Source organism: Tubulanus polymorphus, chromosome 9, assembly GCF_964204645.1.
Source record: "Tubulanus polymorphus chromosome 9, tnTubPoly1.2, whole genome shotgun sequence".
NCBI classification, from domain to species: Eukaryota; Metazoa; Nemertea; class Palaeonemertea; order Tubulaniformes; family Tubulanidae; genus Tubulanus; species Tubulanus polymorphus.
Genome location: NC_134033.1, coordinates 15,545,268 through 15,573,108, shown reverse-complemented (window position 1 = coordinate 15,573,108; position 27,841 = coordinate 15,545,268). Strand labels below are relative to the sequence as shown.

The following is a 27,841-nucleotide window of genomic DNA, read 5'->3' as shown; positions in this document are numbered from 1 at the left end:
AAGTTTGTTACGGAGATACAAGAAGATCACTGGTGCGCGATTGCGCAATGTCACGAAGAGTTCTAAGGCGAAGTCAAAGTTCGTTAGATTACATCGAACGAATGGTGAATAAAACTACATTAACAACTCAGAGAGTTTGCCATGATAAAATCATCGGTAAGCAGCAAATATGCCAGAATAATATCTAGCAGCAGTAGTGGGCTAGCAGTACAGGGGTCAATTTTGCAAGACTTATCACACCCCAAAAGTGCATTTTTAGGTACACCTGCACTGTACACCAGATATCTTTATTGAAAAAGGACTCTAAAAAAAAGATTTGATGGACACTTGCGCAAGTCTCAAAAGTCCCCTGGATCTGCCGCTGCCTGTAACATTAACGCTTAGCATTACGTAGAGCCTCTCTGACTCTGAAAAATCAGAACCAAGTTGCTCAAAAGATGGATAAAGTTAGCAAGTTGAAACTGACATAGCAACATCTGTATCTTAAGTTTTGCAAATGGCCGCAGGTTTTACAATATTTACTCTCAACTCTCGAGACAAACCCTTATCATATATAAGTTATTTCAAGATTTTGAGGTTTATTACAGACTGACATCTATATCTGACTTAAAATACAAGATTCTCATGTTCTACATCTTGAATCATATTTTTTGAATTCAAGATGTCGGTTCCGGTTTGTTGGCACAGATACAAAACGTTAAACAGGATTCTAAAGATAAAGTGATATCGGAGGCGGTACAGGCGGCCGAGGAGAGAGCCACGCGGGAATTGAGGGCCGCTTTAAAACGACAACGTATCGAATTAGAAGACGCCAGACGTCGCGCTGTCGATGTACAGAAAGATGTAAGTACGCTCCAGTTCCACTGTGGATACAGATCCCACGTTACTTAGTGGATACATCCTAACCGAGTTCTATTGGGGATACACACCTAGTTCCACAGCGGATACATCCCAGGCCTGGAAAGATCTACGCTCCAGGACCCAGTTCCACAGTTGTGAGTTCATTTTTAACTCAAGAGTTAACTCTTAAGACAGATGTGGAACTGGATCCTGTTCCACTGTGGATACAGATCCCAGACCTGGTTACGAAGTGGATACATTCCACAGTTAGTTCCACAGTGGATACATCCCGGACGCTTACTCACTGACTCTACTCGTTACAGTTCTATAAGAAACTCGCCGAAAAAGTTCAAGAACAACGAGACCGTCTGGAGAAAGAACGTCTACGAGAATTTGAACGCAAACACGAAAAGAACACCGACGAAGCTTTAGAATTACAGAAACAACAAATGCTTCGGTAATTGAGAAAAATATATCAATATCTCCTCTCTTCAACTGCTGTCTGTTAGAATTTGAGTCTTTCACAAACTTAACTGAAAATCCAGGACCCGGTTCCATAGTTCCAAAATTTTTGACTGGGTTTAAGGATTTGAACCAAGATTTAATTCACAACTGTGGAACTGGGTCCAGTTATCTTTTACCAACATTTGAGCAACTTCAGCCCCTGGTCTCTGGTATTTTTGAGTCTGAATTCAAATCATTTGATGACACACGACTGTATGATGTGAGTGTCCTATTCAATTTGTAGGGAACGAGATGAGGCAGTGAAAGCAGCAGTAGCAGCCGCGAAACAAAGACTATACGAGGAACTATCGGCCGAACAACAGAAAGCTTTAACAGACGCTCTCAGACAACAAGCAGTTAGTATCTCTCGTACGGACCAGGGGCCACTATAAGGGCAATATCAACACCCTCCTGTAGCTCAGTGGGATAAGCATTCACTATTAGTGCCAAGTGACAAGCGGGTTCCAGTCCCGATGGCTCCTGCTGACAGTGTGCGGCCAAAGATTCAAAGGCTGTTGTGACGTTAAATCAAGAATCCAATAGGTCTTGGTAAACCAAGATCCAAACGACGTAAAGCAAAAACAAACAAATCCCTGGCTCCTTATTATTCTGGGAGTGGTACCATTCAAATTTTTTCCTAAGTTATATCATACTTTATGAATTGCCCCATTTAGATTTTAACGAACAACATTGTGCCCTTTTGGGCATCAAGTGCCTTTAAATGAAAGGGACGCTCAAAAGTTCAAAGGTCTTGCGGATGCTTCGTAAAGACCAACGTCGATCCCCCGACATAATCTCGGTTAAACCTGATACATAGCGGAAAATGTTACTTATATTCGACGTATTTTTATTTTCGAGGCTCAGTTGAAACGCGAGGAACAACAAGCCGTCGAACGTACGAAACTGGAATGCGCGAAACTCGCCGCTGAAATGGCGGCTCGAGTTGCCGAGCAACATCGCGAAGAGATCAATCAGATGAAGAAAAGGTGAACGGATATCTTTAAACCAAAAAGATTTCGAGCGAAATTTTTAGAATTCTTAATTTTCAAGTATCGCAACTGTGTTGAAATATATGCTTCTTTTCTATATTGCTTGCAGTTATTCGAAATTGGCTCACAAATACAAGAAAGAATTGGACCATAAAATACGTGTGGAAAATGATTTTCTGGTTTGTATCCTCTGCCAAATTCAATTAAGTCTTCTCAATTTTTGAGTCTCAATTTATATTTCGAACTAAATTTACAATAATTGTAAGCATCCTCCCTTTGGAGGGATTTGAACCTGATGGCATCGCTAGACTCAGCCACGGCACGAACCCCTGCCACACTAGACCGAGTGCGCAGGTTTACCGTACGAAGACTTGCGGCACAAATCAGATTGCTCGTTGTATAAACACTGAGGCAAATTTCACATAAGATCTATAAATGGTTAAACTGGGCTTAGATAAAAGGGATATCTGATTGACTGATAGTGACATCATCTATGCTGCGCGAGTATCTGCGCACTCGGTCTAGTGCGGCAGGGCTTTGTACCGTGGCAAGTCTCGATGCCATCAGAATCCCTGCTGCACTGTTTTTGACCGATAATCTACTTTTCTAATTCAGGCTTTACAAACGGATTATAAAAGATTCCTGGATTACTCCGACAACGGTTTGTACCACTCAGATTTCATGATGAAACTACGACATCACGGAATCGAACTAGCCAATAAACGTCTCAGCGTCGTCGACCACCAATTGGAATCGAGGACCGACAAAACCGACCAATCGGATTCAAGATTCGATGATAAACTAGGTGGCGCTAACGCGTTTAAAGATATTTCCGCAGAAGATGAAGAAATAGATAAACTTTTAATTATCGATAATCGCGGAACTTAATTTATTTCGAAACGAACTATAGTAGACTCCACCTTACTCGGGGACGCTAGGACCCAGTTCCATAGTTGTGAGTCAACTCTGAGTTAACTGATTGAAAATGAACTAATTTTAACTTGAGTTCACTCTAACTCACAACTGTGGAACTGGATCCAGGTGAATTTTAATATTTACAGCTTCAACGCTACCAAACACAAGACACGGTTTACTGAAACTAACGCGTCTAATTCAACATTCTGTGAATGATTGAGGTTAAATAAATACGGTTTCAATCTTATAGAATCGTTGAAAGGTTGTTTGTTTTTCTAGTCTAGTGATGGCGGTTCATCCACCAGTAGCAACGAGCACATCTTAACGACAAACAACTGATCCGAACAGTTTACGCTTATAGTACCTATCGTATATAAACAATATGATGTTTGCTGTCGTCACGTGAATTCAGTTTTAAACCAAATCGTCAGATAAATCCACTCAATGTCTATCCACTGTGGAGAATCATCACATGTACGCATCGCAAAACTGCGCAATACACAATCCACTTCAAAGACTCACATGACATGTCATGTGCGTGGCAATAGATAATCCATAACCTGAGCAATCGATCGTCCTAGTGTTTGTTGACATACACGAGAATGTCACACGCGCATTGCGAAATATCCATTAGCATTACCAAGAGAATGATCCATTCTTCTACCGCGCGGGGGTTACGGCACAGTTTATTATACAGAGTCACGGGGGTGCTAGGTGTTTTCCGCCGTCTAGAAGAATAAACCGCGTACTCTGCGCCCCATTCCTTGCCGATCGTACAAAACATTGAATTTATTCACGAACTGAAAATATGAAAAAGAAAATGTTTGTGATCAAAATCACTTTCAGCTACAGCTATGCCAGTACAGTCAAGCCCCGATATACTGCGCCCACATCGGTGCAGAATGATTTTGGCGGTATAGAGAGTGCGGCTGTATATATATCGGGGGTGTTTTACTATGTATTTGTATTGAGATGTACATTGAGAAAACCTGGCGGTAGGCGGGGGTACGGGTGTATGGGAGGGCGGTTTATCGGGGGTTGACTCTCACTCCAATTCTAAAGTCACTAAACTCAACCATGGATCCAGGGGAGTGGCTTTGCGTGTTCTTCAACGCTACATTTCAAAGTACAATGTAAATTGTGAATATATTTGATGAGCAAGCACTGCCTAAAAATGCTCAAAAGGTATAAAATGAGACTATTTTTTCTCAGTTTTCTGGGGTACCCCAGCAGAGCACCACCCCTATGAAAATCCTGGATCGGTCTCTTGAGCTAGACTAATCATGAGCTAGGCATGACTCGCGAACCAGCTCGTTCTAATTCTCACCTGGTTGACAGTATTACTGCCTTTAGTAAGCGTGCCCAAATACGTCATCAAACTGACATCATTACATTGCTGAAACATACAATACAATCAATCAAACATCAATATTTTAGATGATTTAACCCTTTCAGTGTGTCTACACCGCAGTCCGGTGTATAAATCAGTAATAGATTTTGCTAGTACACCACGCTGCGGTGTATTGATGTAATTAGTAAATATCTCTCTTGAAAAATGGCAGCACCTGTCAAACATAGTGAAATACTAGTAACTAATGACACACCGCACTGCGGTGTAGACGCATTATAGTGGTATTCCCTTTATTCAACACACTAGGGTGGAATTTTTCAAAATTTTCAAATTATCTCCAGCACTATAGGGTATTAATTTGTCAGCACTGAAAGGGTTAAGTGGAATGTATCTTAAGTAGAACGTCTTATGCATTGATAAAATGCGATAAGCGTTTCGTACCGTGTAGAAATCCTGACTGAATTTATCTGTACTGAGGACCGGTAACCGATGACACAAACTGTAAGCCTCTCGTAGTATCTCGTGATTCTTAGCCACTTGTCCTGTCAACAAAAATTAATCAGCGATCCGTAACAACTAAAATAACCTTGGAATTGTTCACTGAATAGATTTTCCCACGTGTAAGTTCGATAAATTGAAATTAAAAATTATTCATTTTAGTTCCCCATTCTATGACATGTTTCCTCCAATGACCTGTTAACATTCCCCACCTCAAGCTTACTTATCCCCATGACCTGTTTACAGTACAGGGTAGCCACTTTCCGCCCATCTATAAGTCAGATGCCATCCTGAGTTATTTGTATTAATTACCTGCTTGTGCGGCTTTGATATATTCTAGAATCAGTTTCACTCGGTTGTGTAACATTTTGATAGCGTTGTGTTGAGCGGTCAAATGATCTACAACTAGCAGAAAATGGATGGAATTAGACAATACGAATGATAGCAACTAGGCTACTACTGGTGGTGACTGGTAGAGACTGGTATTAATCTCAGTTAACTCATCGAAAATGAACTAATTTTAACTTAGAGTTAACTCTAAGTCACGACTGTGGAACTGGGTTGCGGACTAGAATGAAATGTTTTGTTTTTGTCTTTACCCGAAGAGCATTCTACGGAGTCGGTATTAGAAACCCTGGCTACATGATCCACTCCGATGCGTTCGGCCTCCTCCGTCGCTAGGGTGTACGTCAGTTCAACGAACAGCATTGTTGCCTCTCCGTTCACGAGATCGATCACCGAGTCGTAGATCGTAATCGGCAGCTGAAATCAACGCGACGGAAATACATACATGGTTCACTCAGATTTCAATATTTAGGGTTTTGGACTTAATTCCTCGCCGGTTAATTCGTATAGGAATGAAAGGTCCCGATTTATTCCTTCGTTATTCCCTTTAATTTCCATCCGATGATTCGTAATTCTTAAATCATAGCCATATCCACGGTCCGGAGAGAGGATGACTGTCTGTCCAAAACCATACGTGAATGGCCGTACAAAGAAGTGAATAAAAAAACCTTCAAGGGGTTTCATTCAAAACTTACATCGGCTTGCTTCGAATGAGGGCACAACTTCAGCAAAATCGGACTTTCGTTGATTTGACAAATCTACAAAAATCAGACGAGAACAACTTTATAAGTTATACCTCCGAGATCTCGGGTCCGGTGACCGCGTTTCGATGTTACCTGTTTGTGTATTTTAATATCCGATTCGTTCGGGCTGTCACCGGTCGTGTACCAACCAAGAAAATCTAAATCAGCGAAAACCTGCTTAACTGCGAAAAAAAAAACAAAAATACAATATCAGTTAAAACTTTAAAGGAGTCTGAATTGAAACGTTGCGTTTAAAATGAGTGAAATAAGTTTCTTTCTAGGAAGATGACCTTTTTAGGGGAATCTTACAGATCAGCAAATCCAAAATTCCCCGATAGAATTACAAGATAGGCCTACTCAAGAACGATAAGACACTAAAAATTCAAACTCCCTGATTAGATAATAAGATATTCTCATTGGGGGCTGTTTCATATCAAGAGGCTCCTTGTGCCACTTGTCACCGACAGGAACAACAAGGCACTATAAATTCAAATTCCATGATTAGATTTTAAGATATCCTCAGTGGGGGCTGGTTCCTTGGCGTCAGCACCAAAAATACAAATATCCAGACTTTTCCAAAATTCTCAAGAGGAAACCGAAATAAATCCAGGGCTGCAAACCTCTGAAAAGTGCTATCAGTAAGAAATTTAATACATGCTTTTTTCAGTATCATTTCATCGAAATATGAAAGAAAATGTTCAAATTAATCAGTAATCAACAGTAAGACCTTCAGTAACATCTTTCATATTTCTGTTCAAATTAATCAGTAATCAACAGTAAGACCCTCAGTAACATCTTTCATATTTCTGTTCAAATTAATCAGTAATCAACAGTAAGACCCTCAGTAACATCTTTCATATTTCTGTACAAATTAATCAGTAATCAACAGTAAGACCCTCAGTAACATGTTTCATATTTCTGTTCAAATTAATCAGTAATCAACAGTAAGACCCTCAGTAACATCTTTCATATTTCTGTACAAATTAATCAGTAATCAACAGTAAGACCCTCAGTAACATGTTTCATATTTCTGTTCAAATTAATCAGTAATCAACAGTAAGACCCTCAGTAACATCTTTCATATTTCTGTACAAATTAATCAGTAATCAACAGTAAGACCCTCAGTAACATGTTTCATATTTCTGTACAAATTAATCAGTAATCAACAGTAAGACCCTCAGTAACATGTTTCATATTTCTGTTCAAATCAATCAGTAATCAACAGTAAGACCCTCAGTAACATCTTTCATATTTCTGTTCAAATTAATCAGTAATCAACAGTAAGACCCTCAGTAACATGTTTCAAATTTCTGTACAAATTAATCAGTAATCAACAGTAAGACCCTCAGTAATATGTTTCATATTTCTGTTCAAATCAATCAGTAATCAACAGTAAGACCCTCAATAACATCTTTCATATTTCTGTTCAAATTAATCAGTAATCAACAGTAAGACCCTCAGTAACATCTTTCATATTTCTGTACAAATTAATCAGTAATCAACAGTAAGACCCTCAGTAACATGTTTCATATTTCTGTACAAATTAATCAGTAATCAACAGTAAGACCCTCAGTAACATGTTTCATATTTCTGTTCAAATCAATCAGTAATCAACAGTAAGACCCTCAGTAACATCTTTCATATTTCTGTTCAAATTAATCAGTAATCAACAGTAAGACCCTCAGTAACATCTTTCATATTTCTGTTCAAATTAATCAGTAATCAACAGTAAGACCCTCAGTAACATCTTTCATATTTCTGTACATCAAATCAGTATTTCTCGTTATAAAATAGTAACAGACACTGAAAACAGGAACAGTTGGCAGCTCTGAAAATCTATGATTTCCTGATGATCTGTAAGAACCTTGATTTCTGATCAAAGCTCCACGACGAAAAAAACCGTAAACTCATTGAAGATCATTAGTTTCCGATTTACTTACACTGTTCCTCTTTGGTGTTGTAATATTCGCGATCTATTACGATATCAGACTCGATGCGATCGAACAGCAATTCAAACGAATTCATGATTTCTATATTTCGACCTTTCTGTTTGCCGATCAAAGCGCCGATTACTGAAACAAAAAAATAACAATTTCCAAAATTCGGGAACATTTCAGAATGAACGCGAATATTGAACGCTTGCACACAAGCATTCTACTATAGGTGCGGATCTAGCCAATTATTTATCGGAACTTTATAACGGATGAATACACAATATCAACACAAGAGGGTATTTCCGTTATAGCATTCGCGGTTCAAATTCTGCGCCAGTCTCGCAAGGTTATCACCAACCCAGAGATAAAACAGGCTCCAGAGGGATTCCTAGCAGCCCTCTGCGTTACCCAGACCAGCGCCTAACATTGATTTATCTCTCCAGTTGCATAGGCGAAATCTGGATGTAGCAACGTAAAACAGAGATACAGAAAATCTGAGCGAGTTTACGTGGTTTGCGCAATCAGTGTCAGTAACCAATCTGATTGAGCTATAATAGGCAAAATAGCAGGTAAAAGTGCAGATCCGCATCTCTCGTGATTGACACAATCTGCAGAATGACAAAATCCAGGCTAAAATCTTTCTACTGAAGATATATTAAAATTAACCAATGGAAATGTACTGAATTGCTGATGACATTTTGAATCAGAAACAATGATATTTAATGTAGTGTAGGCCTAATTGATTGAACCGTTTACGCGGAGAGGTGCGGATCTGCACTTTTACCAAAATAGCGTTTTTAAAAGAATATCCACTTCCTTGATTTTTAGTCTATTTTTACACTTACCCTGTGTAGGTTTGCCTTCTTGAGCTCGAACTCGCGTCCAATGTTCCGACACGTTCATGATTACTAACGGATGCAGCGATACGGTAACGCTGAGTCCTGTACCCGCAGACATCAGTATGTTCGCCTGTTCGCCGCTCACGGCCGCCGCGGCGTCTACTTCCATATTCGTAGCCATTTTTTTACGAAAGATCCGACCGAGAAAAGAGAAAAAAATGAAAATTTTCGAAACCCGGAAGTAAAATCGGGGGCACGTACTCGTTTGCGTACGGCAGAGGCAGGATCTGATCAATGTAAATTCAAATATTATAACTTTATTCTGCAATTTCTAGGAACATATTAGTTCATATATTACTTTAAGAACAAACATGAACAAAATAAATCAAAATTAAGATGTTATACCCGAAAGCTCACATCGAGAGGCAAATCATGATGAAATATCAGGATGTTGTTTTGAATGCCTTGAGAAAATTGTGGTCTAAAGAGAACAAATGTATTCTAAAGCATTTTTTTTAAATATGGAAACCTGCATGACATTGTATTGTGTGATGGTCTTTTTATCAGAATCTTGGGTGGTTAATTCCTCGATGGATTGGTGCTTGAAAAAAAAGGTGAAATATATCTTAAATTCCCAATCCAGTCAAAAATGTAAGATAATAAACTTTCAGAAGTATTTATAATTGAACAAATTGAATTTATTATGTATAATGATAATAATAATATTGCATAGTATAAAATCTGGCATCATTTAACAATGAAATACATACATACAAATGAGTTTTCGTTATACAGAAAATTCTAGTTCAACTACTTAACTGATCAATGCCAGAAACCAGGACAGTTATAAAGTTCTAACTCACTTTAAAGTACCGATATTGACTTTAATAGCAGTGTTGAATTACAGGGGCCAGTTGCATAGTCCGGACTTAGACTTAAGACCGTTCTAAGACCAACTTAGTTCTAGCCAATCTAACCACTTATGACCAGTCTCAAGATTTAAGACCACTTTTGGTCTTAAATCTTGATTATGGAACCGGTCCCAGTTCAAAAGTAATCTTGAATCTTAAGACTGGTCTTAAGTTGTTAGATCAGTGCTATAACCGATTTTAATTCAATGCATGAATGAGCAACTCAACCAGACCTTGCTTGTTAGATATATTTAGCTATTCACATAAATATGGCACAATTTTTTACGATTCATCAAAAAAGTTTCTCTTTCTTGCGCCTTAACGTTTAACACGGTACATGAGTAAAATTTCACAATAACAGCTCAAGTATTTTCTAATAACTCCATAGAATAAATTGGAAAAATTGTATTAGTTCCACAGTTGTGGGTAAGCTCCACATGTGGTGGATATCCCTGGAGTTGGTTCCACACTTTTGGGTACTTTCTGGATCCCAGGGGTGGATCCAAACATTTTAAATCAAAACAACCTATTGTATACACACACTTGGTGGGAAGCCTCTTTGGACGGTTTGAGGCCCTACTCCAAGCAAATTCTGAAAGAAATAGATCTTTTATAAGCATCTGGAGTGATTCTAGAAGAGAATGAAATGTTGTGAAAATGTTACCACAGAAAAAAATGGGCCCCAGGACGCTTACGCCCCTTGGAACCGCCCCTGGATCCAGTTCGACTGCGGAGACTTAAGATAAGACTAAGCAAAGCTCATCTGGTCGTAAGCGTCTAAAAGTCGTCAAAGATTTTCATAAAACTGAACCGTTAACCCAACAACTATAGAACAAAATCCATATGCATTTCCATTTTTATACAAAGCATTGATAAAAATAGAATATTTCAAGAATTAACAGATTTTATCGTAGAAGCGTTAATTTATAATACTAATACTAATAATAATAATAATAATAATAAAAATAATAATAATAATAATAATAATAATAGTTAATATCTATTAATAGTAATAATATCTAAATTCGTAAATAATTTACATTTAAAAAATTCGTTTTCAACATCAAAGAATATTTTACAAATCATGTTTGAAAGCTAAAAACTGACTAAATACAACTCGTGCAAGTCATCCATTTATTACATAATTTTGGGAAATTTTTTCATTCCCTTTTGCTACATATCATTTATCATTAATCTAGTCCAAGTAATCCAAGATTATTTCGAAATCTTATCACGTAAATAATGAATAGATGAACAAGCACTCTAATATTCCGAGAAAATGGCTACCTTCAATGACATCGCTAAATTGTCAAGAGAAAAAATCTGGGTCAGAGATAGCACCCGGAGAAAAATGTCTGCTATTCGTGTTCAATTTTGTAAAAATGGCGGCATGAAAATGACGATATAATCATATAGAGAAAATCTATTTGAAATATGATTGCGTAGAAAAGCTGACAACAATAGCAGCGTATATGGATGGTCGTCAATGGCAACGATTGAAAAAAGAGCGAGAACGATGTATATACGCGAAATCCCGACGTCGTTACGCCGAGTGGACATTGATAAAAAAGCGACGATTTCAACAAGAAATTTTTACACTAGAAAATACACATCCATCAGTTGTAAGAAAATAATGAGGATGCGCGATGAGGACCCCACGCCACCAGATATCCCACTAGATGGCGTACGTGCTCAGTGCTGCACCGGATGACCCCACGCCACCAGATATCCCACTAGATGGCGTACGTGCTCAGTGCTGCAGCTGATGACCCCACGCCACCAGATATCTCACTAGATGGCGTACGTGCTCAGTGCTGCAGCTGATGACTCCACGCCACCAGATATCCCACTAGATGGCGTAAGTGCTCAGCGCTGCAGCGGATGACCCCACGCCACCAGATATCCCACTAGATGGCGTACGTGCTCAGCGCTGCAGGGGATGACCCCACGCCACCAGATATCCCACTAGATGGCGTACGTGCTCAGCGCTGCAGGGGATGACCCCACGCCACCAGATATCCCACTAGATGGCGTACGTGTTCAGCGGATATCCCGCCAGATATTAAAATTGAGTTCATTTTCGATTAATTTTCATCCGTATTTATCACAGCCTCCCACATCAGAAATGAGAGGCGAATCACATTTTTTCATGAACTCAGATTGATGCTTTAAGGTTCACATATTAAGCATAATTCCTACTATTCAAAATTCTTGGTATTTGACGAATTATGGACAGATTTTAATTGAATCCGGGAAGAGTCTGGTGCATCGTCGTCCTAATTCACACTAGCGACACCAGGTGGATATTCACTTGCCGCAGTTGAAATAGCTTGTTTATTTTCTAACGGTTTCGGGATTCTGCCTTAAATCACAAACAAAAAATCCCGAAACTGCGGTTAGAAAATAAACGATGAACAGGATTTTCATTTCAGCTACAAACTGTGAGCAAAACATCATCTGTCAGCGACACATTGGTAGCATTCGTCATTTTCATGAGACAAAATTAGTTTTTCGAACGGACTTTAAGTCGAAGCAGTCGTATAAATCATCGCCGATACAACTCTAAATCCAGATCGGTTCTTCTGGGTCGCGGTCCAAGTCGCGGTCCGAGCCGCGTTCCGACGCGAAACTACGACGCACCGGCATCCGTAACCTCGACGACGGCGACGACGACGTGTTGCTATGACTACGACAACACAAATTCAGTTCGCTATTCGCGTGCGTCGGTTTCGACGCATCCTGGTGGTCGTTCGAGTTACCGTTGACTGCGCGCGCTCGCGGAGCGGAAACGTTACTGTGGCGACGGTACAGATTGAGTTCGCTGTTAGCGCGCGACGCCGGACGCGGCGCCCCCTGGTGGTCTTCATCGTCATCGATGACATCGGCTGCTAGGTCGACCTGACTGAAGCTATACAGCGCTGCCACCTGTTGTAGCACTGATGACGTTGAAGACAGTGAGTGAGGATCGATGTTCTTTAATACGCGCCGGGGGTTCGTCGTCTTCAGGGACGAGCTGCAAAATAAATCAGTTTGTTTTATTTCAATGACCCTCTAAACCCGATGCACAGGAAAATGAGAAACATGAGACGGAAACATGTTTCTGTTGTTTCCCTGTGTTGTGTGCGTTTTGTTAATTCTGAAAATTAACTCAGGTTTATCTCAGCCTGAATAATCAGCAACAGTAATTAATTCAAAGGTGAAAGGAAGGTAAGGATATGTATTGGTGATAGAACGTATGTTTGACCTACATATCATATAGTGACATGTACATAATTGACCTACATATCATACAGAAACATGTACATATTTGACCTACATATCATACAATTACATTTACATGTTTGACCTAAATATCTTACTATATTTTGACCTATATATATGGTATTATGACATGTGTACGATTCCTGTATATTGAAGTTATTACATGTTCCATGCCTTTCTAATTAACAGTTCATAGAAGAAGTACACATGCTCATGTATTTATCACATGCTTGACATGTACTGCACATGCGCATGTGACAGGCGATAGACATGTTGTTGTATATTATGTCAGGATGATCTGAAGCAGATGATGATAGCGCAGTTTGAGCTCACCAGCAGTGTCATCTGAACCGATGTACTGAAACAAAATACAAACAGTCTCAATTGATGAAATAGAGGACTTGAGACTAGACTATCGTGAATAGTTGCGCAATCATATATCCCCTCATATGTTGCCATTTGTTTTTCCAAATAGTTTAGTGTGCCATAAATACAACTTCGATTGTGACCAATAACTCTTTACCCTTGAGACAGCAGGACTATAGATGTCTTGTACATCATGTCATAGTTTGCTTCCAAACCAGTGCTGGAGAGACTTGTTGCCATAAAAAACACCAAAGGCCAGTTTTATAGACTGGTATTACCTTAAACCCAGGGGCTAACTCAATTGATAATGAATTGAGTTAGCCTCCGGGCGAAAGGTAACACCAGTTTATAAGACTGGGCCTAAAGACTGTAAAAGATTTACAAAGTTCGATGGTCTGTCATGTACATCAGTCATTATGTTCGATCATGGCGTAGTCATGTCGAGCACATCAAGACCTCTACAGCCTTTTGTAAGGGCAGACACGGATTCAACAGTTACAATCTTTTACACGCTGCAGCCAGCATGAAAATTAATCATTTTAACGCCCTATATAGCCTACAATCGAAACATTCTAAACACTTAACCCCGTGATGATTAGTTAAGTTAATTATAGCTTCAGAATTAGCATAAAGATAGAAGCAAGTCTACGATTGGATAAAAGTGACAGACATATATGTAACAGGCTTAATGATTGGTCGATTAGTATTAGACGTGATTTTTGATTGGCTGATTCACATTGCAGAGCATACAAAATACAGCAATTTCATTTAATCCAAACTGAGAAAGTTTTTTTAGAATTAATTAGGCTTATAATTATGATAATAACCGCACTTGCCAGGGACAGAATCAATCTTTACCAGCCAATAATAGGATGAAATGAAAAAGTGCCAACCCAGGCAAGAAGGGTATGATCGAAAGTGCTTTGTCATGTTGTGGCCGATGAAGCCAACCGAAATAGAGAAAAAGGAAGAAAAAATTTAAAGTTAGGTTTAAATTTTAAAAAAAAGGCCAAGCACGTGGTGCATATAATGAAGAATAGACGAATAACATACATCTCTGATAATAGTCAAAGACTGAGGTTGAACAATACACGTATTCTCATAAACCTATAGAGAAAACAAAATACACTAAATACAACAACAACAACAAAAACTACAACTTAATACATCGATAATGACAGACAACTTTTACAAAACGTTGACCCAGTTCTACAGCTATCGGTTTATATTCTACTTTGTGATCATTAAACATGGATCCAGGCCATTGTCTAGTATTCTTCAGAGAAATTCACAGCTACGAACTCCGCGCATCGAGCCTAACTAAATGAAGCCCCTATGATCGAACACATATGAATAACATTGCCAGAACATCCCGGCCCAGGAAGCCCTCTTTCTTGAGCACCCAGAACCCAGTTTCACAGTTGTGAGTTAAGATTTGAGTTAACTCATTTAAAATGAACTAATTTTAACTCAGAGTTAACTCTAACTCATGACCGTTGAAACTGGATCCAGTACTCTTGTCAGGGATACAAATGTTGCCCCTTTCATCGAGATCTATTGCCCTCATAGCAAGTCCCAAAAGTGTCCCAATTTTTCTTCAACTTCAGCTGTAGAACAGGGTCTGTAAAATAAATCGGGATGTTGGTGCTAGATGCCCAAACAAAAGTCAGGAAAACTAAGGAACCCCCAGGTTTCAATGAGAAGCAAGCTGGGTACTTATATAGGAACCTTTTACACTGACTGGAACATTCCTGATGGTTCAGGGAAGAGGTGTAGGGGATAGGTGGGAGATATTTAAGTCAAGGGTGAGGGATGTTCGGTACAGTTGCCACTAGGAGACCCATAGAGAACCGCTGAATATAATTGTAAGTCAAACTAGTAACTGAATCAAGTGAAAGAACCTACAATTGTAGAAATGGATGCACGTTCGAACCACTGGGATAATGAAATAGGTTGTATGTAAACTAAGGAAAGAGGAAATAGGTAAAAAAATACATATATACGTAAATAACATGCGCGAAGTACGACGTAAAATCGAGAACCTGGAACGTTTCCGTGGATGCGATAAGAAAAACTGAGAGAGAAATAAAAACGATTTTTAATTTCTTTCATTTAAATCATAAACATCCAACGGATCTGTGCTTATAGTGAGTTACACAGCAGGAGCCAGTTGCACAGTCATGGCTTAGATTTAAGACTAGTCTAAGACTATCTTAGTTTTTATGCCCAATCAGACTGGTCTTTAGATGTAGACAACTTTTGGAAATTGGATCCAGGGCCAGATTTAAGACCAGTCTAAGAGCATCTTCGTTCTATAGCTAATCTAACAACTTAAGACGAGTCTTCAGATTTCACAACACTCGGACTACGTTTACTGGCCCAAGAAACCAGTTCCACAGTTAACCATGGAATTAGTTTATTTGAAATATTCGAAACCCACAGTCAAATCTGAAATTAAAACTATGGAACTGGCTCGAAAGTGGTATAGTAAATTACTGGCGGCCATGTTTAAATCATCCTCACTCAGCCGGGATTCGAACCTGATGGCATCGTTACACTCAGCCACAGCACGAAACCTTTCCAAACTAGACCGTGTGCGCAGGTACATGAAAACTTGCGGCACCAAATCAAATGGGATATCTGATTGGCTAATAATGACATCATCTAAGCTGCGCATGTAGCTGCACACTCGGTCTAGCGTGGCAGGGTTTTGTATCGTGGCAATCTCGATGCCATCAGGTTCGAACCCCTGCCGGGCGAGGGTGTGTTCGATTCAGATAATCACATGATCGAGAATGAATAATTTGTGGAGTGTTTTTTTCGCTGACCTGTTCGTTGAATATGACGTTCAGTTGATTGACCATTTCGCTGAAATTCACTCTCATAGTCTCGTGGTATTCCATTTGTTCCGATGTGATCAGTTTCGCGTTTAAAATCAACGCAGCGTTGCATAAATGCACGAATTCCCTGAAGGAAATAAAAACAAATCAGATACATGATAAATCTGTTTTTACATTATAATTAATAAATAATAATAGGCTTAACAGGTAAATTTATTCCATAAAATTGCTGCTGCACGTGAAAAAGATCTACCGACATAAAACATAGTTTTAGGTAAAACACGAGAAAGTGTCACTCTCTGAGCGCAAAGGAAATCTATGGCTTACACACAGACAGGACATCCTGAAGGTACATAGGTGCAACCTCGTGTATGGGTTTAAAAACTGTCGAATATACTTAAAACTCTATGCGCTTGTACACGGGCAACCGACATCAGGGCTGGATCATCTTTATTCAATCATCTTTAGACACCATTATTTGAGACGACACCTAAACCGTCATAGGTTCTTGCGTGGTACTGGATTTCTTACCTGAACACTTGTTTCAAAGCCTCCACGTGATTTTTCGGATAAAGTTTCGTTTTTTCTTTGGCCAGGAATGCTTCAGCTAATGCCATTGGACCGGCATTTACCTGCAATTCACAAATGCCACATACATAGATATTGTTATTTCTATGAGAACAACTTTATATATTGTATCCATATTTCTAGATTTGAAACCATTGAATTTGTTTTTGAACTCCGTCAACACTCCATACACACCGGCTTTGAACTTAAACTTTAAGTCTGTATATAACGTCAGTATACAACCCTAAAAGATCTTTAGCTGTTAAATATCCTAAATATCCTGTTAAATACCCTATCAGTTTTCTGTTTGTAATGAAGAGAACCGCTCTGTAAGACTGTTGCTGCGACTATAAGTATCCTCAGTACAAAACTCGTCAAATATCTGTCAGTTTTCTATTTGAAGAGAATAGCTCTTTGAGAGAGCAGTTCCAACAACAAGTCTACAACCTTGGTATAAAACTCATGAATATCTCATAAATCTCCCAGTTTTTTTCAATTCAATCCAATTCAATGTTAACTTGCTTTAAACTGACAAGTGAATGTCTCCGCCGGTGATTTAATAACAAAATACACTTTACCTGTACACTGACAGATCCCTGAAGTCTGAGTTGAAGTTTAATCATGTCCGGAATTGGCAACAAAATCACTTCGTTCAAATCCATATTTTTACACTGCATTGTATCGATGGCGACCTCTATCGGCGATAGTTCCATCTCGTGATGCGAAACGATTTGAATTCGTTTTTTCACGAACGGAAACGAATTCGAAGCTACAAAAAAATGAGAGATCCTTAAATTCTAATGTACTCTTATTACTGAGTTCGCCTACGATTGACTTCATCGTTTGATGAGAGGGATTTTGAATTGTTTTAACCAAACAGAACTGTTGAAAAATTTAGAAAATTGAAGCGCAAAGAAATTAGAAAGAAGAGGAAACTCCTGGATCTCAGTTCCACAGACCAAAATACACTTCATACATTATTGAGACTTGTCTTAATTTTGAATTTGGAGCCAGTAATTATGGATATCCAAATGAGAACATTCACTTAGTTATAGAATTGAAATTACCAATTAGGACTCAAAAATAGGTACAACTTCAGAAATATTTAGAAGTTTAGCATACTAACTGCAAGTAACAGTGTAACCCTAGTGGGTCTTAAGAGACGGCCAGGACCTTTTTATAGGTTGTTATGACTCACAACCTGACTAAGTTAGCAGAGCTTAGTCCATGTATGTGTCTCGGCAGCAAATGCCAGAGGTGGTTTCGAACCAGGGACCTCCTGGTTCCCAGTCCTCCACTCAACCAACTGAGCAATGTGACGACTTATCTGATGACAATTTGATGCTACTGCCGATCCTGACATCAATTCAATTCACCGAAAACATTTTAACATCAGTCCGGACTCATAAATGGATTACTTACTCGTAAGTACAGTCCGTCTTTTCCACTGATCCTCGATTTCGCCGCGCGCTCGATCTCCGTTTCTCGTGAACGGCGTTTCGAACATGAAATGTTTAATGTTGTTGTTACGTTCGAAGTCGGTGACGCGATTCTGTTCCTGATGTTCCTCGAAATGAGCGGTGACGTACGTCACTTGAATGTACGCCAATTTCGGGCTCAATTCCGAGACATTCACCTGAAATGAGTACAATAACAATCGCATCACGATAAATATAAAACAACTGTGGCAATAGAGGATCCACCAGGGGCGCTAGTAGTTAGTATTAAAACCCTACAATCACTATACATAAGTTTTGTCAACTGTGGCAATAGAGGATCCACCAGGGGCAGTAGTAGTCAGTCTTCTATGCTCACACTCTGACTCAATATATAAGTTTTGTCAACTGTGGCAATAGAGGATCCACCAGGGGTGCTAGTAGTCAATCTTCCATGCTTACAATCAATATATACAAGTTTTACCAACTGTGGTGATTCAGGTTACTCCAGTTGCACTAGTAGTCAGTTTTCCAAGCTTGCAATCGCTATCTACAAGTTTTGCCTACTGTGGCAATTGAGGATCCACCAGGGGCACTACTAGTCGGTTTTCCAAGCTCCATACACTCATTAAACAAAGCTTTTCCTCACCTTTTTCGAATCCATGATCAGTTTGACGGTGTTTTTACCGAATTTATCCGTGAACAGATTTTTCAGACGTTCGCAAATGTCCGACAATGAGGTGACCTTCGGTTCTTTGTAGATATACTGCCGTCCGTTCTCCTCTTCAAACAACTGTTACAAATATATAGATCGGGTGCTGTATGGAAAGGACAGAAACTCGGTAAAGACTACTGAAAATCTTCGAACATATTTTTTTAACCTACCTGTCCGAAAAATGCGACTCTGAAATATTTCCCGAGCAGTCGACGACCGGTTTGCATCACTTCGACTACTTTACTGTAGTTTCTGTGTAAATTCAAATACGTATCGGCTAGTTTCTATAACGACAAATAAATATATTACTTTCATACCCTATAACGCTGGGTGTACTAAATGGTCAACTGGGTAGGTTTATTGTGGAGCGACAAACTGATTTGACCAGCACCGAGTCAATAGTTTTTACCTGGAAGTCTCTTTGCGCCTCGTAAATAGGTATAACTAGTCTATACAGATCACCCATCACTTCATAGCGTTCGGCTTTCTCAAACATTTCTGCACATTCTTCCAGCAAATCAACAAGGGTATCCTGAAAAAAATTCATATTGGTCTCAGAGTTAAATCATCGTTAAGTCTGATTTTAAGTTGTTAGATTGGTAATAGAACTAAAATAAGCTTAGACTGGTCTCAAGTTATTAGATTGTCTATGGAACCAAAATGATCTTGTCTGAAGTAGTTTAGATTGCTTATTAACCTAAGATATGCCTAGAATGGTTTCATTTCTAAATCCTGACTGTGCAAAAAATTTATTTTGACTCCAGAGTTTGAACTAAGAAGCAGCTGGTATACGATATATAATTCTCACCTCCGAATACTGTACATCTTCCATCCCTGAATCATCTTTGATTCCCGATTCTTCCATTTCGATATTCGGCGATATTTGTTTGAATGCAGCACATCCTTGCGGATAAACCCCTTGAAATAAACAAACATATATCGATAAACCACGGAAATTCCTAGACCTTAGTGAGGTATCTCTTAATCTATCTCAAATTCCCAGTTTGCTCGACCAAGAGTTAAAGACTTTAATTTGAACATCGATTATTCCAATTTCTTCAACGATCACCAAAAAGCTGTTCACATACTCATACACAGAAAACATGGTTTTAGAAAATATTTTGAAAACTTTGGAAACGAATGAATAAAGAATCACCGCAATCACTTCACCTTTCAAAGACACACAACGGTTTACAGAATAAACACCAGGTGGCATTGGTTGTATATCACTTACAGCTATGTTCACAATATGGCAGTGCTGTAAGCCGGAGATGTTTAAAGGGGATACGGGCAGCATGCATCTACGTAGGGGATGTCCATAAAGAATGCATTCAGGGAGAGTTCAAAACATAGGCCTCGTCTCCTATGAGAGGCTTCAGATAATACAGAGCAGAGCCGAGGTACTTTATGAATCATCCCCACGATAACATAACTGAATAATGTGACAATATCAAAAACAACACAAAAAAATACAATATCAACTGTTTTGGAGGTAAAGAAATGAATTCGGGCACCTCCTTAATACCAGGGCTGCCAACCTTTCAAAATTCCATTTAGGGATGAATGGCAGATTAATTAGGAATATTGAAGGTTTCAATAGGAATATATCGAAACCGAAGAAATTGTGACTTTTCCAAGTAGGAATATTTTGCTTTCAATTAGGAATACCTTTCACGTGTAATATATGAAAGCTGGATATGAAAATATGGAATTATTAGCAAAATAAAAAATCAGCAAATTCTACAGAATGTATTTTTTCTTTATTATTTTATGAAAGATAAAAATCAACAGTGTTTATCAAAAATATACAATAGACTAAAAAATAAGAACATAAAACTGGCATAAATTGTCAAACGAATTACATAACACTATACAGCTGTCATGCGAATATATCCATTTCCAGCATCAATTCCATGATACTGTCCAAGAGAGACTCCACGTACAGAACTGAAAGATACAAACAGTAAAAAGTCTCTAAATCTACATGCTACTCGATGGTGCTGCCATCTGCCAAATATGCGAACTAAAAGTTTACTTTGAGATGCACTGCTCAAAAGCATCTTAAATTATCTTTTTAAATCAAACTAACACAAGAGTGACAACATTAAGGTTCAAACTAGCAAAGCAATTGCTTACCGAAACATTTCAAAGAGTCCACACGTTGAAATCTAACCCGGATCTTCGAATGCTAATCGCGCTGCGAAAACGAGCTAATTACCGCAGTAAACCGATTCTTCTCCGAAACGATGCGGAGCAATTTGACAATAACAATCACATTTTGCCACATGTCATAATATTTTCACAAAAATGATTGAAAACAACGTATTTTAAAACGAATGAACTTTATTTTTATTCTTGAAACAAATTAAAAAGCTGCTCTCCTACTACGGAATAATCGTACGCCATGCGTAGATAAAATCAATAACACAGCTACTCTCATACACACACACGCACGCACGCGCGCGCTAGTAAGCGCTGTTTATCGCCTGACCCACGTACACAGTATATAGCCACGCACTCATCCACCGCGGGCGTGCATATAAATTCCCCACCTATTCAATTCTGTTCTACCAAATCATCATATTTTGTTACATCGCGCTGGCGGGTGGAAAATCGGACATCGCCGAAAAAGAAAAAAAAAGTCGGAATTTTGTATACCCGATCGTATCGTCGGAATTTCTTCACGCAAATCGGGAGGATTCCGAATAATTCGGGAGGGTTGGCAGCCCTGTAATACTAATGACATTAACCAGGGTATGTAGTAAGTCATATATAGCAAATAAGTGAACTCCAAAGGTCAAAATTGATGGCACCAAACATGTGTCTAAATTGTTCATTTCAATAATTCTTAGCCCGGTTAATGCTTTTTCAAACACTGTACAAAACATGTACATCAATATGATGGATAAACTGATGAATCTTCAATGATGAAGATAATGAACAATCCAACAATGATATTTCAAACTATATTCATCTGACCGTTTTGAAATTAAACTAAATAATAATAATAATAATATGTGTCTTATATAGCGCTAAATCCAGCCAGGCTGCTCAGAGCGCTTTACATTTTCAGTATTATTACCCCGGCCAATTTTTATACTCTAACATGTATCAGGCATCTCTCCCGGAGAGAAGTAACACCGTGCTGCTAACAAACGCATCTATCAGGCCAGGTACCCATTTACTCCTGGGTGGAGAGAGGCAATGAGGATAAGTGTCTTGCCCGAGGACACTACGGCAATGTACGGGGTTCGAACCCACGACCTGGCTTCCCAGAGCCGAACGCTCTAACCACTCGGCCACACCGCTCCCCAAATCCTATCTACAGGCATAATTACTATTTGTTTAGATAAACCTCGAAACTGCTCGATAAGTAAACTTTGAAATATCATCGTTGTCGGATTATTCATTCCGTTTGCATATAGTTGATAAGTACGATATACCGGTTAGTGTTCATAGCTGTGGTTACTTACGATGTAGCTTTCCTACGATCGAAAAACAAAGATTCAAAACAATTGAGTTAATTACACCACGTGAAGACCGAGTATGTGTTCACAGGAGTCAGTTCCGCAGTTCTCAGTTAATGACCCTTTGAGTGATAATGATCTGAGAATTAACTCTAAAACTGGGTTCAGCGTCATAAACCAATGATGACACAGTTCGAGCACTTATAGGACTCTGCACAACCCAATGACAAGAAATTATAGGTCTTGGCACAATATCTTGTTTCACAGTTATGGATTTAATTTGATTCATGATCAAATTTTCATTTAAGTTTGAATAATAAATAGTTAGTAAAATCTATTCCTCTTAAGCAAAATAGTGGTGGATAGCAGAAATTACAAGCAAGTAGTTATTAGTGAAATTCTAGTTGGATTATGTTAAGAGTTTTTTCTGTGATTAGGAAGATTGTGAGAATGAAACAGATCCTAAAATTGCATTAATCTCATGAGCACAAGGAATAATCAACGAAGTTAGATTATGAGTACCCGACATTCAGCTACGAGTATTGATTTCAGTGCAAAAACATAGCTAACAGGTACTCACCTCTGCGTTTTAAGTACTCAGCGACTAATGCTGCTACATGAAGATAGCAATGGGCTGCCTATGAACAAAATAAGCAAAAAACATTTAGAAATGAGCCGATTTTCTCATTGTTAATGACTTCGACGATTTATTTTTTGAACGTACTTCGGAGTAGTTGCCGTATTGAGAATGAATTCGAGCCATCGAATCGAGCCATGTTTTACGTAACTCCGGCGTACTCGTGTAAGACTGAGCTAGACTGTATCGTAAATCTATCAACATCTCCTGATCGTTCATGTGTTCCTTCATTTGAGCGGTCGCCATCAAAACCGTACGAATTCGTTTCGTCAAATCTTTCACTTCCGACGGAAACCGCGTTTGCTGCAATTAGAAAAGAAATTCATCGTCTACTGGTACCATCTATTGATAATCGTCGGAAAGCTCAGACATGAACTCTTTTTGACCCAATCAGATCAAGACGGTTTTTGATAGATTCAATCCAATTTTTGAATATGTTATAACTGTGAAACCAGGTCCTGAGGCCACAGAATTAAGACTATGCTCAAGTAGTATACGATTAACTCAACAGATCATCGTTCAATTAAGGACATAATGGTAGAACTCAAAGAGATAACCGTTGAACTTAGATAAGTCTTGAAGAAATATTTTTCATCTAAAAAAAAGTTCAGATTTTTTAAAACATCAAGGTTCCTAAAGGTGCATCAGTCCATGCAGTACGAGGCTTGAAAACAAATGATAGCAAAGCAGCTATAACAGGTTTTCTGCCAATTTGATGTAAATGTTGGTCCCATGAAGCATACAAAGTTTCATTGAAATCAGTCTCATCAGTTCATAAAATATGATGATTATTATAAAGAAGCATCACCTAGGGTAGGGATCATCAGACTTTTTCAAGATTTTCAAATCATTTCCAGCCGTAATTATTTGTAGACGCAACTACTCTACAACTGATCTGTTCTTACCTGTAAAGCTTTGTCGTTGTTGGCGTAACAGTTGATGACGGATAAACTATCCTGGAACCTGGAACCGCTCAATACTGTAACATCACTGATCAGCTGCGATACTGATATTATCGTCTGAAAAATTAAACATAATCTGAATTAAACAGAATTTACTGACTTTCTCAAATACATTTTCTTAGCAGTTTAATTAAAAGATGTTTAAAAAGTATATCCAATGCAGTCGACTGTGGCAGTAGAGGATTCCACTTGTTGCAAGTGAGGATCCACCAAATGTCGCTAATGTGCAGTAGGATATGCACTACTGCAGCAATAGAAGATTCCACTTGTGGCAAGTGAGGATCTATCAGGTGTTGCTAGTGTGCAGTAGGATATGTACTACTGCAGCAATTATAGGATTCCACTTGTGGCAAGTGAGGATCCACCAGGTGTGCTGATGTGCAGTAGGACATCAACTACTGAATTCATCAACCTAATCCCATTATAAATGGATCTCGTCGAAACGCTTAACGTACCTGAAGATGAACTCTCGTGAATCCATTTTTCCCCGTTAATTCAAAATTACTCCTCATCAATAGATACATCAGAGCGCACGCTTCGTTTCTGATCGATCGTAATTTCGAATTACAACATCGCAATATCTACAAATCAATATTCAACGTTCAATATACATTCATTAAAACTATTAACGACACAATCTGAGTCCGTGCTATGATGATAATAGTGATCAGTCTGCCAGTGATCAGATAGATATAGTAATCAGTCTGGCTGAAGATGCCTGTTACGATATAGTCAAAATGTAGAATGAATAAAGTCGAAATGTAGAATGAATAAACTATCAGCTGTAGGAAACATATTCTAATATTACATTCGTTAAAAGAAGCTTGAATTTCAACTTGTGTTTTACCTCTTTGCACAGTTTTCCGCAGATGTCAGCATTGCCGTGAAACAGCACCACAGGAAACTGTACAATAGAAAGGATTGAACATTCTAAATATACAAATAACTTGGATATGAAGTCAGTTTTGGGTCAGATATTTTAGCTTCTGGGTCATAAATTGTGGATTTTCAAACCCCCTACCAATGAACGCAATTCTAAATAATACTTGACACCATGAATGGGATGGGAATTACGAATGGCAAATAGTACAATACTAATCACTTCATGTAAACAGTGATCTAAAAGGGTGATTTGAGCAATATTCATGGGATATGTTCAAGTATTCAACATTCAAACCTTAGACATTTCACAAAACGGGAACTTTTTCGGTGATTCAAATTGAGTAAAGGAATACTCTTTGGCAACCCTTTAAATCAGTACAGTACTTTTATGATATCGATGGTTCTGCCTGAACCATAGATTTTTGCTGTCATGGTTTGAACCCAAATGAAGCAAATACTCCAAATATCGCAGGAAAACAAGTTTTAACAATCGATAAATATCATGTACGGTAGGTTAGTTACCTTGTGTATGAAAGCACGTAAAGAAGCGAATACATGTTTGAGCAACTGTTCAGATTGAGTCGGTTGTACCAACGATACGTAAATATCGAATATCTTCAGCATCACGCCGTTATCACCCTGTCGAAATATCAACTGATCCTGAAAATATCGACACACATATCAAAACAGTTATCACCCCTTTACGAAATATCAACTGATCCCGAAAATATCATCAAACATCAAAACAGTTATCACCCCTTTACGAAATATCAACTGATCCTGAAAATATCCTCAAACATATCAAAACAGTTATCACCCCTTTACGAAATATCAACTGATCCTGAAAATATCATCAAACATATCAAAATATTTATCACCCCCTGACGAAATATCAACTGATCCTGAAAATATCAACGAACATATCAAAACAGTTCCTGATATCCTCAAATTCTACTATCACCGTTTGAAAGATTTCTAATTTATGTGAAAAATGTTTTTCCTTACCCTAAAGTTGTTGCAGTAAAGACTAACCACGTCTAGCGTTACCAGACCAATTTCCGATGCCAGATTTGCTTCGAGAATTGTACGATAGATTCCTTCCGATTCAGAGTTTGTGTGAGCTACGAAAAAAAAAAAAATTAAAGGTCACCACGGCAATAAGGACACGTTCGTTTTATTTGAAAATAATAAATGTTTCCCTCAAACCGCAACGAAAAGCAATAAATACTGCGATATTGAATGTAAGAAAAATACTTGTGAAGTTTAAAGATTTATAGACCTCTCCAGAAAAATATGGCTGCCTCCACAAATAACCAATTACATATTTGTAACCGAGGTTTTCCGAATTCTCAAAGTTTTGACGACGACATAGGAGGATTCATAGAAGCAGCCATCTCAAGAACCAAGGAGAAACCATGAGAAAACAGTTAGAACGGACAGTAGACTGAGGGTCACACCGCACTCTAGATGAAGAAAGCCGAAATATTTCATCCAATGAAAATGATGATAGTTCGAAATGTTCATATTTTCGTATACAGGGTTTAGATGAAGATTGCGTGAAAGAGTTTTCAAAAAAAGTTTTTTATTTCGTGTACTAGACTTACATTGCTTGCGCCATTTAGCTAAAAACCCAGGTAAAACATAAAATAAAAACAAAAAACGCAAGAAAAACCGGGGTTTATTTTGGATGCATGCATGGTGGTGATTGAGGTAATTCAACTGTACCACTGCCGATTGCTGCAAACGTTAATAATGCAAGCCCTGTTGAAAATAAAGCATAATTCTCCGAAATGAATAGTGCATCAGCGACTCCAGTACTCCACCCCGGAATAGAAGTAGATTTGACCCAACCTCAAAATACTTTCTAAGTTAAAACTTACCGTCACTCATATACCATTGGAGCCGCAATTCTCAAACAGATCAAAGTACCCTCCTCCTTAAACTGGTCAAATTATCCCTCCTATACCCTTCTCCAAATTGTTGGCGCAACTATGCTCGTATCTATCAGGGTGGCATCACCAATTCACAAATTCCCTGACGTTTACCTGACATTTCCATGTGATTACACAAAATTCCCCGAGTGAATCCCGAGGAATTTCTCGGTTAAGAATGTTACAATTCATTCATCATTCATGGAATTACGTATTGATAAAGAAACATGTGGTCAATAGCATTATCCTAATTCCCTAAGTTTTCCGATTTTTTCTAGATATTTTTGATTCTCCAGGTTTTCCAAGTCAGTAGCAACACCCGGCCTATTTTACCTATATTTGTCAAATTCCCCGAGTTTTCTGATTCTCTGAGTTTTCCAGGTCAGTGGTACCACGCTGTCTATTTTAGCCGATTAGTTGGAGATGAATAGATTGTGTACTTACAGTGATAAGTTCCGTCTGGTGCTTCACCATATTGACTGATAGCGCGTGTCGGCGCGGACGGCCTCGACGGTAGTTTACTCGGTAAAGTGTTCGATTTCACATTCGAATCACTTATCATACTATAATCATACAAAACTCATTTATAGCTTATAAATCTCTTAGTTAGAAGTGAAGGTCTGGATAAATATATATAACATAAACTTAAAAGTATTTCAAGGAATAGCTTATAAATTTCTTAGGGAAAAGGTCTGGATGAATAAATTTTGTTCCCACAGTAACATGAATTTAAAAGTATTAAATTGGTGATTTTTTTTCGATTTTCTCTTCGTAGAAGTTATACCATCATACACAAGAGGGATGTCGAAATTCTAGTCTGGAAAAGTGATTTTCAAGAAAGACTGCTGAGAAAAGTTGCCCTTCGGGCCAGCGATTTACATCCTGGAACTAGGCTACATAATCAACAT

The 27,841-nt window shown here is 38.5% G+C and overlaps 3 protein-coding genes across 3 annotated transcripts in view; 1 reads left to right on the top strand and 2 right to left on the bottom strand.

Annotated features, from left to right (window-relative positions):
* The first annotated feature begins 19 nt into the window (after positions 1-19).
* Positions 20-3,221, top strand: LOC141910664 (uncharacterized). The gene is made up of 7 exons (XM_074801379.1): positions 20-156; positions 662-843; positions 1,164-1,297; positions 1,589-1,700; positions 2,203-2,330; positions 2,443-2,512; positions 2,949-3,221. The coding sequence occupies exons 1-7, from the start codon at positions 48-50 to the stop codon at positions 3,219-3,221; spliced, it is 1,008 nt and encodes a 335-aa protein (XP_074657480.1). The 5' UTR covers positions 20-47.
* Positions 3,222-3,444: 223 nt separating this feature from the next.
* LOC141910665 (COP9 signalosome complex subunit 6-like) lies at positions 3,445-9,186 on the bottom strand. The gene is made up of 9 exons (XM_074801380.1): positions 8,965-9,186; positions 8,126-8,257; positions 6,279-6,367; positions 6,138-6,200; positions 5,697-5,859; positions 5,410-5,502; positions 5,041-5,141; positions 4,576-4,644; positions 3,445-4,048 (listed from the first exon to the last, which is right to left on the bottom strand). The coding sequence occupies exons 1-9, from the start codon at positions 9,137-9,139 to the stop codon at positions 3,977-3,979; spliced, it is 957 nt and encodes a 318-aa protein (XP_074657481.1). The 5' UTR covers positions 9,140-9,186; the 3' UTR covers positions 3,445-3,976.
* A 1,681-nt stretch (positions 9,187-10,867) lies between these two features.
* Positions 10,868-27,841, bottom strand: part of LOC141910651 (dedicator of cytokinesis protein 9-like) — a 43,135-nt gene continuing 26,161 nt past the window's right edge. Inside the window, exons 32-49 of the mRNA XM_074801364.1 lie at positions 27,378-27,496; positions 26,008-26,123; positions 25,525-25,662; positions 24,968-25,024; positions 24,576-24,701; positions 24,064-24,177; positions 23,246-23,461; positions 23,102-23,159; positions 19,863-19,972; positions 19,464-19,586; positions 19,225-19,338; positions 18,989-19,132; positions 18,326-18,539; positions 17,482-17,672; positions 16,868-16,968; positions 16,325-16,463; positions 14,550-14,603; positions 10,868-12,882 (exon numbers count right to left, since the gene is read on the bottom strand). Coding sequence (XP_074657465.1) covers positions 12,778-12,882; positions 14,550-14,603; positions 16,325-16,463; positions 16,868-16,968; positions 17,482-17,672; positions 18,326-18,539; positions 18,989-19,132; positions 19,225-19,338; positions 19,464-19,586; positions 19,863-19,972; positions 23,102-23,159; positions 23,246-23,461; positions 24,064-24,177; positions 24,576-24,701; positions 24,968-25,024; positions 25,525-25,662; positions 26,008-26,123; positions 27,378-27,496 — 2,239 coding nt within the window. The 3' untranslated portion in view covers positions 10,868-12,777. The remainder of the gene's footprint in view (positions 12,883-14,549; positions 14,604-16,324; positions 16,464-16,867; positions 16,969-17,481; positions 17,673-18,325; positions 18,540-18,988; positions 19,133-19,224; positions 19,339-19,463; positions 19,587-19,862; positions 19,973-23,101; positions 23,160-23,245; positions 23,462-24,063; positions 24,178-24,575; positions 24,702-24,967; positions 25,025-25,524; positions 25,663-26,007; positions 26,124-27,377; positions 27,497-27,841) is intronic.

Excerpts from the sequence above, each read along its gene's own strand:
- LOC141910664 (XM_074801379.1), top strand. The coding sequence starts at position 48 with ATGTCACGAAGAGTTCTAAGGCGAAGTCAAAGTTCGTTAGATTACATC. Across the intron at positions 157-661 it reads TTGCCATGATAAAATCATCG|ATGTCGGTTCCGGTTTGTTG; the intron begins GTAAGCAGCAAA and ends TTTGAATTCAAG. Across the intron at positions 1,701-2,202 it reads ACGCTCTCAGACAACAAGCA|GCTCAGTTGAAACGCGAGGA; the intron begins GTTAGTATCTCT and ends TTTATTTTCGAG.
- LOC141910665 (XM_074801380.1), bottom strand. The coding sequence starts at position 9,139 with ATGGCTACGAATATGGAAGTAGACGCCGCGGCGGCCGTGAGCGGCGAA. Across the intron at positions 5,142-5,409 it reads TATCAAAGCCGCACAAGCAG|GACAAGTGGCTAAGAATCAC; the intron begins GTAATTAATACA and ends TTTTGTTGACAG. Across the intron at positions 4,645-5,040 it reads TCAGTCAGGATTTCTACACG|CAATGTAATGATGTCAGTTT; the intron begins GTACGAAACGCT and ends TGTATGTTTCAG.